Source organism: Pleurodeles waltl, chromosome 12 (genome assembly GCF_031143425.1).
Source record: "Pleurodeles waltl isolate 20211129_DDA chromosome 12, aPleWal1.hap1.20221129, whole genome shotgun sequence".
NCBI lineage: Eukaryota > Metazoa > Chordata > Amphibia > Caudata > Salamandridae > Pleurodeles > Pleurodeles waltl.
The window spans coordinates 675,877,901-675,897,758 of NC_090451.1; the positions used below are offsets into that span (position 1 = coordinate 675,877,901).

The following is a 19,858-nucleotide window of genomic DNA, read 5'->3' on the forward strand; positions in this document are numbered from 1 at the left end:
ATGGTGGCCACTGAACTGAGAGTGGGCACTTTCAATGACAAAGACTACAGCAGTTGTGATGAGCAGAGCATGGTCTTGCATTCACATCTGCTGAAGCTGTGGGGGGTTTCACAGTGTCTTTACGGTATCTTGGATGGGGACATGTTGTCTGTTTGGTGGACATTAATTCGTTTTTTGTTTTTTAAAATGTTATTGTGAGGTTAGTAAAACACTATTTACCACCCTTGGTATCCTCAGAGAACTTTGATTTAAAACGACATTTAATAGAAAGCAAATAGAACACACACAGCAACTATTTAGACTGGAAAATGCAAATGCATACCTAAAACTTAATATGTCCCCAGATGATAACAAGGCTTTCAAGAAGAGCAAGAGTCATGAGAGCCTCAGGGAAGAAGGCAAAGTCGGTCTCAGGCATTTGGCCAGGCGGGCATGGAGCTCCAATAGAGAATTACAAAGGTAAAAATGTGTCCCCTGTTTGCACATTTGAGCAATTTTAAACTTTTAAAGACACGATGTGTAAGTGTTTTGCATGGTATGGCAGACTCTGTGAATTTGAGCTTGCTACAGGCAATCTTTGTTTTACTATCAATCAGCAGTTAAAACTGGCCCAAAATATCATAAAACATGCCCACACACTAACCTGCCACATGAGCTCATCGGACACTGTGCTGGGAACAAAGCTGACCCTGCAATCGAGTGACATTGTAGGGCTGTGGTTCTCAAACTTTTAACCTCTGAGGACTCCACTTAATTATTACTGGAGCCTGGGAAACCCCCACAGAATCATTATTGGAATCTAGGGATAGCAGCCTAAGCATTTTTGATGATTTGAACCGCTAACAAATACAAGCATTCATTAAACAAATACACAAATGGTAAAATATTTTATTCAATTCACCAACAAATATATAACAAATCATTTTTTAGTTTTAATGGAAAGGTTGGAGCTTTTCTAAATTCATTTGAGGTGACTCATTGTCCAGACTATGGGGGTCATTATGAACATGGCGAGAATCCCTGCTGTGTTTATGCTGGCGGTCTTATCACAGAGCGACAGCCCCCTTGAGAACCCACCGGCCGAATAATATACATTCTGCTGGGCCGAAACATTGCCGACGGCTTCACATGGAGCCGTCGTCAGTGCCACTGTGCGGGGGGTGCAGCAGCACCCGTCGCACAGACACTGCCCGATTTAGCGTGACAGCGCACTGCACGGGGACCCCTGCACTGCCCATGCCAAGTGCATGGGCAGTGCAGGGCCCCCCAGGGGGCCCAGAGCACCCCTTCCGCCAGACTTTACCTGGTGGGGAACCCGCCAGGGAAAGGCTGGAGGAACAAGGGTTCTTTGTGCTGCCCTGCCGGATAAAGTAATCCCCCATCGTCAGGCTGCCTGTCGGCGGTGGCCGAGGGCCGCCTGTGGCAGCCCTCCCTTCTTCAGAATGTGGCGGTCCAGACCGCCATGCCGGTGGTGGTGAGTTCCGCCACCGCCGGCATGGCGGTCTGAACCGCCATGTTCATAATAAGAGCCTATATCCTGTTTGATGCACTTGCACTGCTCTGATCACTCTGTGGATGCTAACTTAATTTTTAGACTCTGATTTCAAATGTCTTCACATTTACGGTATGTTTACAATTTTTCAGTTCCACATTTTGCTTCCTATTTATATACATTCTAATATTCTGTTGATATTACATAACTTTCTATGCAGTCACAAACCCCCTGGGTAGACTGCTCATATACCCACATGCCCTGCGACCACAGGTTACGAACCACTGCAGTCGGATGTACACCTGTGTGGGATGTCAGCTCACTAGTTGCACAAGATGCAGTGACTTAAGCAGACACAGTCGACTGATTCAGTGAGGAAGACACCATAGTGAATAATGATCAGATTTATTGTTTAAGTTTAATGTATAATCATGTATCTGGGAGATTACAATGACGACTTTTGATTACTAGTTTATCATGTTTACGGAACTCCAGCATCATTATGCACGCCTGTGTGGGTGTGTACATTGTCACTCAAAAAGCATAGGGCTACAATCCCAATCAACAAAACCACTTAAACATGCAATAACTTGAAAGACATTGAGCCTTGGCTCCCAGCAATGCACCTCTCATGAAAGATGCTTCAGTTGTTAGTACTGATAAGCAATGCAACCATAACTCCCAGTAATGCATTGATTACAACTTCTAATACGACGTCACATCTAACATCACAAATTACATCACCAGTGATATTACTGAGGAAATAATACATCACATATTTAGTAGCAGAATCATTGAAGTCGCTCAGCCGCCCAAATTCACAAGTCCTCTGGGCCCAACATGTGACTGTACCTTACAGACTTGAGGACCAAGGCCTGCCAACACCTCATCCAACCTTTCTCAGAGCACGCTGAAAGAAATATTTAGCCATGCTTTGCAGTCTGTGGGTGTGAGCCTTAAGTTTGTCCTGGCAATGCACTTCTACTCCCACACTCTGGGCAGCAAAGATTCATAACTTCTCCACCAAGCCGTCCATTATTTGCTGAGCTGATTGTCACTCCCAGTAAAAGTTAATGGGCATTGACTTTGACCATATTAAGCATATATATTCTGCACCCTTTTTGCCTTAAGCCAATGTTGTCGTCGTTTGTCTATGCCAATCACATGCTGGGCGCAGGGCCTGGTCTATGACCCCTTGCTCATCCCCATTTCCCCAAAGCCTGGCATTTGGTCAGCCCACAGCACAGTGGTCCTCACCCCTACACCCTACATTGTAAAGCCTTCAGATTTCAACTTTCTACATGTGTTCCCAATCCATGAGTATGTAACCAAGATTGACATTGGAATACCACCTAAGCATGCAAGCCTACTGTAGAACCCTTTACGTTTTAGCCTTTTAAAATATAGATTACCTTACAAGTGATGCATATTCAAACAGGATGGCATTGATACTGCATCTCCACTTATTCTTGAAAAAACAAATGTTTCCGATTTCCACAATTTTACTGTTGATACTAGTGGTCGTGTGACACGTGTCAACAGTTGGAATTGCAAATGATGCCATTTGTGATACCATCTTCTACATCCATAACCATTTCCATGTCCTGTCCCCCTGCTTCGTGCGCATGTCGACAGAGACAGTTGTGAATGGACTCTCACCATGCCCAATAGGCTCTTGGTACATGATGTTATATGCCTTTTAACCGCTGCCACCGCCTAAAGAACCTTTAGTGTAGAAGTCCTTAAAAAAACTGGTGAACCAGGAATGATAAGAGGTGTGGTTTACAGTCCAGTTTTCAAATCATTATTAACATAATTCATTTTTATATTTTTAAACAGCCTATGTCCATTACCTTTTTTAATAAATTATTACATTCTCTAATGGCCTTTTAGAAGAAAATGATGAAGGAGAAGAAATAGAGTAGATGAAAAGATCCTACTTCTCACCTTTCTCTCTGGCCATGGAGTCCTCAAGGACCTCAACCATGAGTCTTAAGGTGGGATTCTAAACCCCCCACCTTTGCAGCAAAGAGCCCCTATCAGCTGAAGGTACATTAGAGGGAGAATAATCTCTCTTCTCTGCTTGGGTGAATGCTTTCCCTGTATCAGAAACAAATGCATCCATTAGCCAGCAAACTAGCACCAGAAAAATAAAAGCATTTACAAAACCCTTTATTTTAGATTTTCGAAAACATAAAGAGACAAACACAGCACATCAAACATGTGTGAATGCAGGCATTGAGAACAAAGTCACAGCATTACAATCCATCACATTAATCCAGCACAATGGATATGCTTTAAGCAAACAAAGAAAACAGGACCATCTGCATTACAAAAGCACACCATAGGGCACTGGGGACAATCATTGGAAAAGGAGGGGGCAATGTTTAAATAGGTCTAGACATATTTAAAGATTGCCATCTTGACAAAGTAATTGTAAAAAATTCTGAGGGGGGTCCAATGATTTTATTTTTCAACAGGGCATTAAAAAGTTTGGAGACGACTGCCTTAGAGGTTGCCATATGTCCTTCAGGCGAGCAGATGGGAGTTGTAAAGATGCAAATAGTTAGCTCATAGAATCACAGTAAATGAGGTCCTGCAACCAAGCAGCTCCATGGGACAAACAGCACTGACCCAATGCAAGGAGATTCTCCGTTTAGCGAGCAGGAGTGCCAGACATGCAAAGTGTCACATATCCCAACAGGGCCTGAAGGGGATCAGGGGTAAGTTCCTTGCCGATCATGCGTGAGAGAACAGAGTAGATGGCACCTCAGTATGCAATAATATCAGGACAGGACCATGTTAAATGTGCTAAGTTAGCCTACTCAGCCCGCACTTCAAGCAAAGATGGGAACGTGCAGGATTTAATCTTAAAGAGAGCCAGCGGGTGGTACATGCTTGGTGTATGATGTTAAAATGTATCAAATTATGACAAAAGGTGTCAGATACTAATTCCACCTGTGTGCAGCAGTAATACCAGATCTTGTCTGGCAAGGAGCGCCCCAAATCCCTCTCCCAGGCGGCCCTCCACCTCTCAGGTCCTGTGTGTCTAATATGTAGAGAAAAATGATAAAGGCAGGAGATAAGATGCTCGTTGCTGAAGATGTAATGGTATGGGACAAAGGGGGAAACTCTCTTGGCTCAGCTGGATATGTAGGCAATATTGTGCGCAGTGTACCAAAGAATCTGTTTTAAATGAATCTGTCCATTACTGACAATTGTTGCCCCTCGGTTACATTTGTGAATGAGCAAAGCGCGGAGTCTGCAGACAAGTCGCCGATTGGGTATAATTGACGAGTAGTAAGAGTACGCTGAGTAAGCCACTCGCATGTGAGTGGGAGCCACAGATTATTAGCAAGGGGAATGTGTGGTGCATATAGGGCTTCAAAAACTAGATAGCAGCGTAGCTTGTTCCATGCCCAGCAAGCTGTTGGGAGTGACTGTATTTCTGCCGGATTTCTTGGGAAGCCTTTGGGCAGCAGAACGGAAAAGGATGTAGTAGGAGTCTGCGAATGCTCAGGTGTGAGATATTGGAACCTGTTGATAGGATGGTACCAATAGTAGGCAAAATGCACTTGGGCAACATGATAATATAAATAAAAGCCCGGAACACCAAAATCCCCATGTTCAAACGGAAGCGTTAGTGTGGACCAGCGTATGCTAGGAAGCCCTCCCACCCAAACTAACCACGTAAGGAGACTATGCGGGTAGTCAAAAAAATGCTTGGTCAAGACAACAGGGGTGTTTAAAAACAAATACAAGAAACATGGGAGAACCACCATTTTAATACTGGCAACTGCGATCCAATCCTGTCGACCGCCTGCCCACAATTGTGCTGGATGACTTCAACACTGCTCCTATGTAGATGTATACAGAGGTATTTAGTAGAGTCCTCCTTCCAAATCAGTGGGTAAGGGAGCTGACAGAGTACCGTGGTGTCAGTGAGGGGAAATAATTCAAACGTATACAAATAGTCGAAAAGCCAGAAAAAGTGCCAACGCGGACCACCTCCTCAACCAGCGGGCCACAATTGGTGACTGGGTCCCGGACAAAAAGCAGAATGTCATCTGCATAAAGTGAGGCTAAGAGGGGGCCGTGGTGGAATCGAAGCCCCCCTATGTAAATCCCACTCCTGAAACCGGCATTCCAGTGCGTCCATACATATGATAAATAGAGTTGACAGCAGACATCCCTGTTGGGTGTCACAAGTTAAAGTAAATGAGCCAGATAGAGCCCCATTACCTGTATCCAGGGCGAAGGGGATGAATACAACAAGGCTATGAGGTCCCAAAAGCCTTGGGGTATACTTAATTTGTATAGGATGCATAGAGAAGGGGCCACCCAAGGGAGTCGAACGCCTTCTCTGCATCAAGCAGAATAGCGGCTGTGGGAAGATCCAGGGATATTTGATTAAGGACAGCAAACACCGTGAGCAGGTTAGTTGAGGTGGATCGATGGGGTACAAATCCTGACTGAAGAGGGACAATTACACTCTCCATTGATAAGGACTACTGATTGAGTAATGACAAGGGGCGATATGAGGTGCAACACTGAGGGGACTACCCAAGTTTAAGTAGAAGTACGATCACTGTTTCGCACATAGATGGGGGAGCAAGCCCTGGTCAAGAGATTCAGCGTAAACCTGAAGTAAATGTGGGATAAGAACCTCTTTATACGCCTTATAAAAGGCTCCCGTAAAGACATCTGACCCAGGGGCCTCAGTACTGCCAGGAGAATCGATGGCCTGAGAAACATCCTTAGCATTAATGGGCGAGGCCGGGAATTGTTGCTGACCAGTTTCTAGGCACACCATAGCAACCTCAGCCAAATAATCAGTAAGTTCTGCCGTGGTTGTAGAAGTGCGAGTCGTATATAAAAAGCGGTAATATGATATGAAAGTGGTCAGGATGTCGGGAGTGCTCGTGACCACTTCCCCATCGTCTCTTTGAAGCATGGTAACATATGAGGACTGGAATGATGGGTGCAACATGCATGTAAGCGTACGACCAGGCTACTCATCCTCCCCATAGCGCTTTGCCAAGGTATAGCACCTCATGATCAGCAGCCTCATGAAAGTCCTATATCAAGGAGGCTGTCAGCTAAGGAGATGAAGGGATAGAATCCGATATCATCCGCTGGTCTAATGCCAGTAGTTTGCTCCTTATTTGCACAAGGTCACCCCTAATAGCACAGAGTAACCTTTAATGCTTCGCAATGCATACCCACCCAATGTAAGCTTTAAAGACATCCCAGAGCATTGCGTATTTTTGGACGGTGCCCGCATTGAGTGCAAAATACTCCAATATAGCATCTCAGACTTCAGAACAGAACACCTCATCCAATATTGCATTGGAGGGGAACCACCATGTAAGGAACGGGGTAGTCTGGGTCAGAAAATGTAGGGTAGTGTGCCAATGATCGATCCGGGACCATACATTATTTTGACTGGAGTAGAAGGTGTAGGCAGTATCAGTAGGTTGCAGGTGCGCCACGCATCAGAAATCTGAAATGTGTCAAGCAGTGTGTGTAATACCTGAGTGGAATGGTGTTTAGTAATTCTGGTATTAACAGTGGTCTCAAGTCGTGGTAAGAGAGTAAGATTAAAGTCCCCGGCCAATAGGATGTGTTCAGGTTGGAGCCGTTCCAACTGTGCAATCAGGCCCAGGAAAAACTCAGGGGAGTCCATGTTCAGCGCACAGATGTTAACTAGGATGAGGGGTATGCCTGCCAAGGAGCCGCAAACAATTGTGTATCAGACCTCTGAGGCAGTGATTCATGGCACACAAAAGGTAGGCTCTCATGGATAAGAATGCACCCTCCCTGGAATAGGAGCGATAGTAATTTTTGAAAAAAAGCAATTCCTGCCCCATTGCGAGGCAAAGGTGCAGGTCGCAGAAGGCGCTAGGTGAGTTTCCTGAAAAAAGGCAAGCTTAATCCCATGCCTATTTAGATATGTGAGAACCTGTTTGCCTTTCCAGGGATTGTTCAACACCCTGACGTTCCATGTTGTGCAAGAAATATCAAGGGCAGTGGTGACGGCGGAGCGGTGCGTGATCAATGTAGTAAAGCATTTATGAAAACGGAGGCCAATCCGTGCTGTGCTGCAATAAATGTGCAGTAGACAGAACAAGAACAAGGAAAAACAGCAAACAATGCAAAAGCAACGCCCATCACCCCCATACCAGAAAGAAAAAATATTTCCAGCAAAGTCCCAAAACCCTTCAATAATACAATATTCAACAAGGCGGAGTACACCATGGGGGAGTAGCAACCCTCCATCAAGGGGAAAACCAATATTGCCATATGTAAGGAGAGATACGTATCAACCATCATTGCAAGTCCGCCAGAGGTTGTGGGAGGAGAGCAAAATGCAGTTCACCGGGATCAGATAATGTCCACAGGTATGAGCTCAGAGCAACTCGAAGGGGAGGCAGAACAGCTGGGAGCCATCAATGGTGCATGAAGGAGAAGGCCTCACTCTGGGGAGGTACCACATGACTCCACCGGTGAGCTGCATGGGGAGTACTTAGAGGAGCGGCACTCAGTCGCAGAGCAATCAAGCCTCTGCTGCTTACAGAAAAGTGCTGCATCCATTGGGGTGTTAAAGACATGCTGCTTGCCATTCAGTTTTATGCACAAATGTGTTGGGTGTAGCATCCCATAGTGCAAACCAGCTCGCTGTAACAAGTTCTTAACTCCAGCATATTTTACTGAGCCTCCTCGACCATAGAGTGAAGTCATGATAGAGTGACAGAGTAATTCCCTGAAACTGTAGCAGGCCTTATCACTGGCCAGACGAAGGGCAGGGTCCTGTTTCTGATGATTTAATAATCGAGCAATAATCGGGCGGGTAGGAGCACCAGGGATGGGACGGGGGCCCAGGGATCTGTGTGCCCTTTGCACCAACAAAAGAGGATGTAAATGAGTCTCTACCAAATAGCTCTGCCAGAAGGTGCTCTGTGGAAATGTTCATGGGGCCAGTGTTCCTGTAATCTGGATGTTACTGCAGCGTGAGCAGGCCTCATTTTTCACCACATAGTCTTTAATAACCTCTCCACTCTTTCCACGCGCTTGGACATGGCTGTGGCGCTGTCTTCAATGTCCGATAGCCACTGTTCAGTTGCGCCAGGCCTGGTGGTGTGCTCGTGCATCCCATCCAGCCGCGCTGTAAGGGCATCAAAGCGTATAAGCTGCTGAAGCCCACCTTTAATTCAGCCATTATTTCCACAACTCCCTCCAGTGGCGGGGCGGGGAACAGACCCTGGACTGGATCGTAGCCAGGCAGTCCCCTACCTCCTGTGGTGTCTTGGGGTCCTGGCCGGATCAAAGGAAATGTGTTGCTGTTTGGGGTCGCTGTGCCCCATTCCACCATAGGTGTCAGTGAGTAGCGTGAAGTAATAATAACAGCAGGAGGATACAGGAGACCTGCAGAAGGTGGGACCGCACAACCAGGTCCAAATGAAATGTGGAGCGTGGCAATCAGCCATGCGATCCAGGAAACAATCGCCTTCACACGTAGAGTGCAGGAGGTAAATATAGTGGTGTAATAGGCCAAGTGAATGTCAAATGTCAGTTCCAGCTCACCCATGGAAGCAGGAAGCCACAAAGAGTGGGCACTATCACTGGTGCACTCCAGTTCTTAAGCCAACCATCAGGGTTCCCATAAGTTGAATAATGGGATGCACTCACCAGCACACTCCCCTCAGTGCACTGGGTCAGGGGCAGCATCGTCACCTCGGAGCGGCCCACTTGGGCCCAAGGAGATCACGGCAGGCCCATGACAAACACCACGTGGCCTGCACCCAGTCCCGATCGCCAGTCAGCCCGCGAGGGGCAAGGACCGACGGCCCAATCCAGCAGTGTGCACCTGACCAAGCAAGGTGTGCGGGCAGGAAAGGAGTTCAGCACCTTCCAGGCATTCGGTCCCCCTCAGCTGCCATCAAATAAGGGTGAGCAGCAGCTCCCGGTCAGAAACGTCATCCGCACGCAGCCCCCGTCCCCAGGCTCACACGCAGCCCCTGTTGCCACTGGAACTCCAGAGACCACATCAGGCCACAGTGGCCGGCAGCGCGCCCCTCTGGCGTCATTGCTTCTCCAGCAGGATCCCAGTATCTGCCGGTATAGGAGCCATCCCCGGGGCAGAAATCAATAGCAGGATGGGGTCGGACAGCGCATTGTGGCGGGTGGCATCCCCAGAGCTTCAAGACTGCGTGGCCATCTTGGTCGGTGGTCAGGCCCGCCAATAAAAGCATTTACTTGATAATCTCAGTCATTTGAAATCATTGACCCCAGTCTAGGAATCTAAGTTGGTCTTTTGCGTCTTGACTGCAAGCCACAGAAAACCATGAAATTCTTAGGGAGAATCCAATCTTCCCCAATCCAAGATGGCCACCTCAAGCACCGGATAAAGGAATAGAAAGGCAAATGAATAAAGGGACTGCATGGCAGAGATATAAATAGTAAAGTAGGAGTCTGTGCCCTTTTTAGATGTGGTCTTTGAGAATGTAAAAGAAAGGAAAATATATTGCAGGTTTAGAGTGCAATCGGTTGTCAAAGTTATATTAATAACTCAAACTATTTGTGCTGCAGTAAAAGCACCCAGGAGTTAAAACATAAAACAAATAGAATGTTATGTGGCTGGCGAGTGATAACAGGCAGTGTGAAATGATTGACCCAGTTGTGAGACAAATCAAGCATTCAAGAGGAATAGAATATCATGGCATACTAATATCATAGACAAAATATGGATAGATATTTGCATATAGGGAATTATATAATTTCTAGTCTCAGCTCCACTTCGATGTACCTTGAAGATACATATATTGGCAAGTTACACATATGTGGAGTAAGGCATTGAAAATCATACATACTCTCTTTCAATATTTTGTATTTCAATAATCCATCAATGTTTTTTGTGTCCTATGGTATTCTATCGTCGATATTGAACAGCTACCCCTCTGCCATGAAGTAGCCTGGGGTGCTGAGCATATCTGGCAGATGGATGTTTGTGATGAGAGAGAGAGAATGAGAATGAGAATGAATAATTGTCCTTTGTATATCCAAAATGTTTCTGAGTGCTACATTATGCAAAGGCACAATCAACAAACAATTGGAGAAAGAGCTGGGTTGTGGCCGCAGAGTCGATTGCTACTAAACTGGAGAAGGGTTGAAGCAGTTCTGAGTACAAAGAAGGAGAATCCAAGATGTGTTCAGTTCATTTGTGCACTTTATTGTTCCGATTCTGAAGTTGTCCCGACTGGTTGGGCAGTGGTGGCCGGTAATTTTAGTAGGGATGGGGCAAGGGGGCATAAACACCCACGTACACACTCACTCACACCCATGCATTCACACACATGCAAAAACATTCAAATGCACACACATACATAAATTCATAAATACACGCACACACCATACGTCAAAAAACAAAACTTATCTTTGCTGCAGCTCTCCGAGAGGGTTGGGAATGCTTTCCGTCATTGGCTGACCTAAGGTCGGTCAGTGAGGGAAAGGAGAAGTTCTTCACTCATCACAGAGTGGGATGGGGTCAGTGAGACTGCTGACCTCACCACATTCTATGACTAGGTGCCACTGATTGGCACTTGACCCATGGCACTTCAGGGCTTAAAACAGAAGCGCCCATGTCCGAGGCAATCACTGACACTCCACATCATCATGAGAGGGAGGACCTCGAGACACTTTTGCCAGGCTGATGAGGTCACACCCACAGGACTGTGAAATCCTCAGCTAGGCAAAGTTCAGCTCAGGCAGCCAGGAGCCTGCACATTTATTACACCTAGCTCCTGGCTGCCTGACCTGAACAAGAAGAATGTCTGTCAGGCTGACGTTTGTTCAGCCTGACAGACACTCTTCTTGTCATGAAAAAGGTGGGGACATGGCTCCTCTGTCTGTACGGATGGGCGGTGCCTGCTGTTGGTGTGTTAAAGCCACTAGAGATAGTGAACTTATCAGCCAAATAGATGGCCACAGTGTCTTTCAGAAGATGCAGGTGGTCTTAAAGGGGACCTTGGCAAGTTATGAAATCCAGTAGAGCTCCGTTATGGTGAGGGCAGTGTTGGTAAAGTTGTTTGGGCCAGTTGGTGAGGAATGCTGCAACATGTCAGATGTCGTTCAATGGGTCAGTGTGTAGTTTGGAAAGCGTAGAGAGCAACAGTGAGAACACCCAGGTGAAAGAGTATGGAGGCTTGTGCATTCATTATGAAGCCACTTTCCAAGAGGGACATTTTCAGTTTCCTTAGTAGAGAGGGCAGATAATAAAGCCTCTGGCTGTGCATCCCTTGAGGGTGAGATTGGGGCTGAGTGGGAAAGCTTGCGACTTAGCATTGGATGATAGTTGTGCAAGAAATCTGTGGAGGTGCGTGTTGTTGATCTTGGCTTGGAGTAGCGTTTACTTCTGGTTTATGGATATGAGGTATTCCGTCTTAATAGGGTTCAGTTTCATATGAATGCTTGGAACTCAGCTCTGGATGAGTGCTTAAATCATTGGATGTTGCAAGAGGAGGTTGCTTTCAAACAAAGGTGTGAGGTATCTGCATGTTTGTGAGTTTTGATGCTATTATTAATTAGCAAGTTTCCAATGGGTTATGTGCAGAAGTTAATGTTGATGGAGATAGGAAGGATCCTTATGGCACCTGGTAGGTGACTGGGAGCTTCTGAGATCTGGAACTGCCTGTGTGGACAGACTGGTGCCAGTTTTATTGATAGGGATATAAACAGTGGAGGAAATTGCCAGTGAGTCTCATTAGAGACATGGGGGAGAACAAAGGGTGGATGGCTGATGGTACTGAAGGTGTCTGATAGTTCCAGAAGAAGCAAAGAACAAAGGATATTTAATCTGTGGTCAGCGGGGCATTGTCTATGGTTTGTAAGGTGACTTTCATCTAGCTATCTGTGTTTCGAGCCATCCTATCCGTCTCCTGATTTGTCTACTGCAATGTAATAGAACTTCTCTTAGCTGGATAGACCTACATAGATTACAGTTATATAGGTTTTGTTAGAAAATGTAAAGAGTTACAACATGTGGACTATTTCTATTTTACCATGTTCATTTGGAGACTTACAAATGTATATATTTGAATTAAGCAGAAGGAGGCCTCAGTGAGATGCCTTCACAATCTAGTAAAGATGCTGTGCTGTGAACCTCTGAATTCTATTCCAGCAGGAACAGTGGTCCTGCATGCATATGTACTGCCACAAGAGTCCCAGGATGAGATTCTTGAACCACAAGAAATCCTGTCGTCTTAGACCAAAAATCATCCATTAGAGGTTGCACGTCTGCTACCCTCCTCACTGCTTTTACACACCTCTCGCATGTCCAATTTGCATCACATTGGTGTTTTGGGATCTGAGCCTGGCAAAGGACCTGTGTAGTCATTGACAGCCCCACTTCATAATTCATAATTCTGGAGGCCCCTGGTGTGGAGCAATCAGCCAGAGAATGAGAATAAGGCATTTTGAAAGACAGGTGATGTTAGGATCTAATTGCATCGCCATCATTCCTGAAACAGAAAATAAACCCCCTTGATAATTAGGTTTAATCACCCCGTACCATGTGCTGGTTGCTCACCCTGGGGAACCTTGCTCAGATAAAAGGCCCTCCCTTCCCGGCTGACGTGCACTTCTTCTCTTCGCGTGAGAAGAATGCGTGCTCCGAGCAGCTTGGAGGGAGGCTTCTCTTATTTGGCATTAGCTTTTTCAGCGCCCAGTGATGGATTGATTCTTTTCCTCTTTTGTAGCCCTTTAACAGGACTGAACTTAGTGTTAATGTTGCACATGCATGTGTGTTAAGGGTTGGTGGGGCCCATTCCATCTCTTAGGAAGTATTTCACACTAGGCCACTTGCACCAGTTGCATGTTGTTACTAGGCGGCTGGTGTTGTGTGTAGTTAAGATCTTGTGTTTCCCGCTCAGCACTGAGCTAGTGCAGACCTCTCCATGCTTCCTTGCCTGGAGTAATATAGCGCCTAGAATTCATAGAGTAAGTGAGGCAATTGGCACACCATGGATCGACAGTCAACATTTAAACTGTATCAAACCTCCAGCCAAAGCGGTGCAGCGCAAGAGACTCTGACATTTTTTTAAACCTTCCTGACGATTTGTTGTAAGTTATGTTCCTTAAATCCAAAATTCACCAAGCTCTGCTTTCGTCAGTCAAACACTTTAGCTGGTTCCTTCGGTTGTCTTGGAGGATACCACTCCTCCACTGGTGCAGAGGCTAGGCACTGATTAGACCAGGGCAAGTAGATACAGATGGAGACCATGTGGCAAGGACCTTCCGGGGGCAAGCAGACCCTACACCTGAAAGCCGCGCTCTCTCTGGTGCTGTTCCTCCACACGCCGTCTGCTACTGCCCTAGGATGCCAGCTCCACCGACCTGGGCTTGTGGGGCTCTCGCAAGATGGCCACGTAATGATGGGGGGCATCTTCACCGTCCACCATGATCGACAGTACCGCGCAACTGACTACAGAGAGAAGCCGGCACCCATCACCTGCCAAAGGTACTGTTCCCTTTGTGTGCACGCACACTTTTTGAACCTGGGTTGCAATGGTGGGTAGAAAGTTGGACAGTGCTACTGTTTGAGACCCCTGTGCAACACTTTGCAGCCATCATGAATAATTCTTATAACTTACCCAGAATTTGCTGTTGCTAGTTTTAGTAGCAATTTTAATGAGTCAGATTACTGTCTGTTAACATATCGAAGCCTGGTGTTTTCGATCGATTGATACAAAGCATACCTTGGCCCATAACTGGGACACAGTGAATGAAATAGCAAAGGAATGCCCTACTAAATCCTATCTATAGCTGTCATATCAGGCAATGATATTCAGTATACATCCGCGAAAACCTGGAAAAGTAGCAATGTTTGAAACAGCCTGAGAATACCACTTATGAAACGCCCCTTGCAACTGGAAAAACAGATTTCGGTTTATCTCTTCCCTAGCAAAGGCAACTAAAATATGAAAGGTATCAAAAAACCCAAAAGTGGTCTCAGTCACTTCGTCTCTAAATATTCCAAAGGAAAATATTGAAATGCTTCTGTAACATGCATTTCACTTTGATAAATAGGTTTGCGTTGCGATGGACCAGGCACGCAGGCAGCTTTGCAGTTGTGAAAATTCCAGCATACCGGTGGAAATTCTATGTTTTTAGTTCCCTTTTGTGAAATGAAAACTACAACATATCTCATTCTTGCCATCAGAGATGGGGGTTGCCCTTCAAAAATAGATTCTTTTGAACATATACATTAAACCAAGGGGCACACATGTTTTAGAGCACTGGTCCCTACAGGTGTCATCATGGCTTGGGAAGTACCCCCGCGTCTGGCATGTTGAGAACATTTCAGGCCTAAATTGGAAATGGCACAAGTGTTAGTGCTTTTGATTTTTGCCGGGCAAATCCAGGCACGAAGTGAAATAGAGGGCATTGTGCACAATATCGAGTTGTGTCCAGTATTGTGAGCTCGTAGTGGGACATGCTTGGACAGGCTCCCTTCAGTATACACTACAGAGAACACAAATAACGCGAGGAATGCAATTTGGAAAGTACATCTCCCTTCAACACGTGTATCTTATTGTTATAATATTGTAGACGGAAGTAGTATCCTATTGTAATAATACTGTAGATGTTCCGTATGCAAGTACAATCACTCCTGTTTACAAAACTGTGGTAACCAAAATCCTGCTTCTAAAACAGAAAAGGAAGAAAGATTTTTGCCAGGATTAACTTCTATGCCCCTTAGAATACTACATGTTCTAAAACTGGAGGTGGAAAACACTCTGGCCACAGTTGCATTAGAAGTCAGTTAAATGTTAGGATTACTGTAGGTTACCAGCCTTACAGCAATGGGAAATGTATGTATCTAAAGTGTATTTGTTCTTCTGCCCAGGGAAATATAGAAATTCCTATATTAGGGAGTGATGCAGTAATTAAAAGCTTTTGCCTTATATCACAGACAAAAACAACATTCAGAAACTGTTTTTCTGACCTGCTATGTAAACTTCTAAAACACAAACAAAACTTTACCCCCGATCTCTCACTTTTCATTGTAGGTTTGGATTCGAGTATTACAGGTGGCTCCAGGCCATGGTGTTCGCTACAGAGGAGATTAACCAGAACCCTCATATTTTACCCAATATCTCCCTGGGGTACAGGATCTATGACTCTTGTACAATACTCCAGCGGTCCCTGGAAGGTACTCTGCAAATACTGACTGGGCCGGGAGAGCCTTCCCCAAACTATAGGTGTGGAAAGAGCATTCCCCTGGCCGGCGTTGTCGGGGATGCAGTGTCGTCATGCTCCATCGCGATGGCACGCATGCTGGGTCTGTACAAGCAGCCTCAGGTAAGGGCAGAAAAAGACATGTCTGTGGTCCTGCCACTGGTGCAATGGATAACATAGGGCAATTGAAAGTGAATACAGCCTCCTAGTTGGCTGGTGCACACTGCACCAAAAGGCACCCTTCCATCAGCAAAGGTAGGGAAATCTTCCCAAACTGGTGGCACTTTTCAAGGTTTTGCAACTACAGATCATGCATTGACAACTACCACATATCTTTTTATATGCATGAAACATGACTAGAGAAGGTCACAGAGATGCAAAATGTATGGAAATGTCATTTTGGATTTATTTTTTTTTTATTTCATTTTGTTGTTTTATTTATGTGTCCTTATGTGTCTCTCTCCAGTACTCCTCTGTTTTTACTGACAGGACACTTGAAATATTTCCATATTCTGGGGGTCCCTGCGAGGCGTGTTTTTTTTTTTGCCATTGCACTTCCTGCATTGAAAGCGCTCCAGTAGTTAGTGGCATACTACCTAATGTCTCACGCAAGCAAAGATGCTGTGCTGCTGTGCATGAAAGGGAGAGAATAGAAGTGCTCCATTTTGTCAAAAATATGCATCATTTCTGCTCTTTCCTTGTGCTGGTGCACTGTGTGCTGCCTAGCGCAGATGCAGGCACCTTGCACCATAGTGAAAAGGTGCCAGCATTACAGGCAAGATTGCTTTGGTGCAGGAAAGAACGTCTTCCTCAGCAGAAGCAATACTTAGTGACATTTCCCTCTTTTAATGTGTGCTGCACATGCTGCACATGCAGAAAGAGGAAATAACAAGAAGGAATAAAGATATCTCTCCTTGTTATGCCTAACTGGACTGCATTATATTTCATTACAAAGCCATAAAGGGCAATGCAAATAGGGCCATGCACAGCTTTGTAAATTCCAAATAAGCCTTTGCATTTCCCTGTGTCGCCTTGTACAGTGCAAAGGCTAAGTATATCAATGTCATATATGTATATATATCATTTATCCATGGCTGTTATTGCTGGGATTACATATTGTATTGCACATATATCTGCCAAGAAGTGCTTGTGGGGGCATGGAGGGAGTGTATTGTTAGGGTGGTCAGTTTGATTACAGACATAATAAATTACTTTGGCTTAATACCTTAGCCCATGAAAATTAATAAAAGCAGCTGCAACAAAATCCAAAGTATAAACACACTTTCCCTTTCCCACATGTGACTACTTCACAGTAGGATAACTAACTGGCAACCTCTATACTTGGATATTTAAGATAATTTATTGTTTACTGTTTAGATTTATGTAAATAGACACAAATGACTAGAAATCAATTCCTGAATGCAACTAAACATAATTGCACGATTCTTCGTAGTAGTTTATTAGATGACCAAAGACCAGTATGCCAGCAACATGGACCAGAACGATTACCATGAGGGCACCATTCTGTTTTTGGGTCGATCCTAGGCAGTGCGCATGCGCTGTCTCTCGACATGCTGTAATCTGCTTCTGTGGGCTTTCACCCGCCCAACACACTCCCATCACTTTCATTTGTTCCTTGGTCTGCCTCTCAAACTTCCTTTGGTTTGTTTGGTAAGTGATTTACATTTCTCCCGCCTTTTGGCTGTTTTGTTCCCGCCCTGGAGATTGCCCCTGCTACATGGATCTTTTTGTTATAGGCCGTATGTTTTGTTTCGGCAGACTTCTTTTTTTTCCCACTCTCTCCTCACCGCCCGCTTATTGGCGCTTGGTCATCTTCGCCGCTTGTTGCTGCTCCAAGCTGCTTGCTTCCGACTGCTGGGAAGTCCTCCTCATAACTCAACAGTGGCAAGGCAGGTTATGTGCGTGTGTCATTTAAGGAGGTAGCGAGTGTGCTTTTGGAGTTGCCTGTGTGTTTCCGTGTGTAAACAAACTGTGTGCCTTATGTTTTCTCTGCATGGCGCCTGCTTCACAGACTCTGCGCTTCATGTTTCATTAGGGACGAGCGCAAAGCGCTCCGCCCCCTGTAGTAATCGCTCTTTGGGCTTCCAACCCGCCCATGTCATTGGTTCGTGGGCTTGCCTTTTAAAATCCACTTGTTTCATTTGTAAAAGTCATGCTTATGTCATGCCTTTTCCAGTGTTTAGCCCACATACACAGCACCGGTAAACTACTAAAAACATACGAGGCTCGATGTTTTCAGCATGGTGTTCGGACTACTTTTCTGTTTATTTTCCACACAGCCCGATCGCACTGGGGTTTTCATAGCGCGATCTCGCTCAGTTTTCCATTTTCAATTCCAGCATGCTCAGGCTGCATTTTACATAGTGCGGTCGCGCTGTGTTTTTTTCCTTTTAATTTGTGTGGCAAGAAAAGTCCGATTAGGAGTTTTCAACGCTAATCGCTCTAACTCGAGCAAATGCGAGACCCGTTGCATTGAAAATGCTTGTGGTTTTTGGCTACCGAGAAGGTAGCATGTGTGCATTTGGAGTGGGCGTGCCTGCTTTCATGTTTCACCATCGCACCAGAGAGTTAAAATGTGAGGAGCTCCCAACTCTGCAGATCGTTCTTTCCTGTCTGCCCTCTGCCCCTCCTTCACAACGCAGCTGGTCCATCCTACATCACTGAAACAAAATAAACATGTCTGTAGAGCTAGTGCCAGACATACAAAATACTTTAAGTAGATGGTCCATCTTGTGACAACCAACAAGCCCATTACCAGCACCAACAATAAATGTGATTGATGGAGAGATGTGAGCATTAATGGGTTTGGGGTTAACAGTAAATGTTGTAGCACCCATAATAATGTGCTGCATAACTAAATACTTATGAGGTCCCAAAGGCGAGACCTATTGGCTATGTCAATGCTTGTTCATTTTCTAAAAGTAATGACACTTCATTTACCTGTCCTCTAGTTTGTGTTCCCTCTTTGGTGTGCATTCTTAAGGCCTTATATCGTGATAAATACTGCAACATTTCATTGTTCTCCTCCGCCTCTCGACCACAATTCATATCGCTTTTGCAGGCTTTCTTGGGTCTGATGTCATACATGGACCAGCAGTATAATTCTTCTTCCAGGAGATAATTGTGATGTTGACAGCTATCACCGATAAGCCGGCCCACAGGATTTTTGTCCTGCGTAAATTATGTTTTCGCTTAAAAAAATCTATTCAAACTCAATAACATTCAGGCTGTTGTAAAGTTATTAACAACATTTAAAAAAGTTGCATAGTTTCTCACACCCCTGCTAACTACTTAGTTTAAAGACAATTTAATGCCCTTATCTCGCTGTTAACAGCTGATAAGATCATATTTCTGCTGTTAACTAGTATATTGATATTGAAATGTACTTTTAATTATATTTATCTTGTGTGTTTTTGTAAAGTGAATGATGGGCCTAAAGCCACCTTACAAATTAACTCAAGTAATTCAGCAAGTAATGGAGAGCGGGTTATTTTATAAAGAATTTTATTTGTCCCAATTCTCGAATGTAGAGTTGAAGTTGTACAATAGAGTGTTCTGATAAGAATAGCCTAGGAAGAAAAGAGGGCAGGTTCTTTAAGTGAGGTGATTTCAGATTTGGTCCTGAAGTTCATATCATAATGCCTGCTAATGCCCGTAGGTTTATGAGTTTGAGTATCAGACCTTCCAGTAAAAAATGCAAATTTTCCAGGAAAACAGCAGAACGAGTGTCTGAGAGAGCAGGGCCTTACATAGAAACGCCCTCAGATGACTGTGGCAAACTGTTTTGTTTTCATGCTTCTAGTATGTAATCTTAGGGCAACAGAGCATCCAGGCTGATTCTGGACACTTGACCTTCCACATGTGCTGACCTTGTCAATGGGCAGATTCTGAAGCCTGTATCTTAGCCAATGAAAAATCACAAAAGCTGCAATTCTGCCACAGAAGAATTGTTAGATTGTTGGCTGTGTCTTGAAATTTTAGATGCGCATCCACTCCACCCAGTACGACAGAAATTGGGAATGCACTTGAGAGGTCTTTAGTGGAGTTCAGATGGACATGTAGGTATGAATGGCTGTCTTAAAGGTTAATCGGGTCCTTTAAAAGAGGTTA

General features: G+C 45.0%; 1 protein-coding gene across 1 annotated transcript in view; it reads left to right on the forward strand.

Moving 5' to 3' along the window:
• Positions 1-9,269: 9,269 nt before the first annotated feature.
• The window catches only part of LOC138267212 (extracellular calcium-sensing receptor-like), a 31,294-nt gene continuing 20,705 nt past the window's right edge, over positions 9,270-19,858 (forward strand). Inside the window, exons 1-2 of the mRNA XM_069216067.1 lie at positions 9,270-9,610; positions 15,559-15,850. Of these exons, the coding sequence (XP_069072168.1) occupies positions 9,270-9,610; positions 15,559-15,850 (633 nt within the window). The remainder of the gene's footprint in view (positions 9,611-15,558; positions 15,851-19,858) is intronic.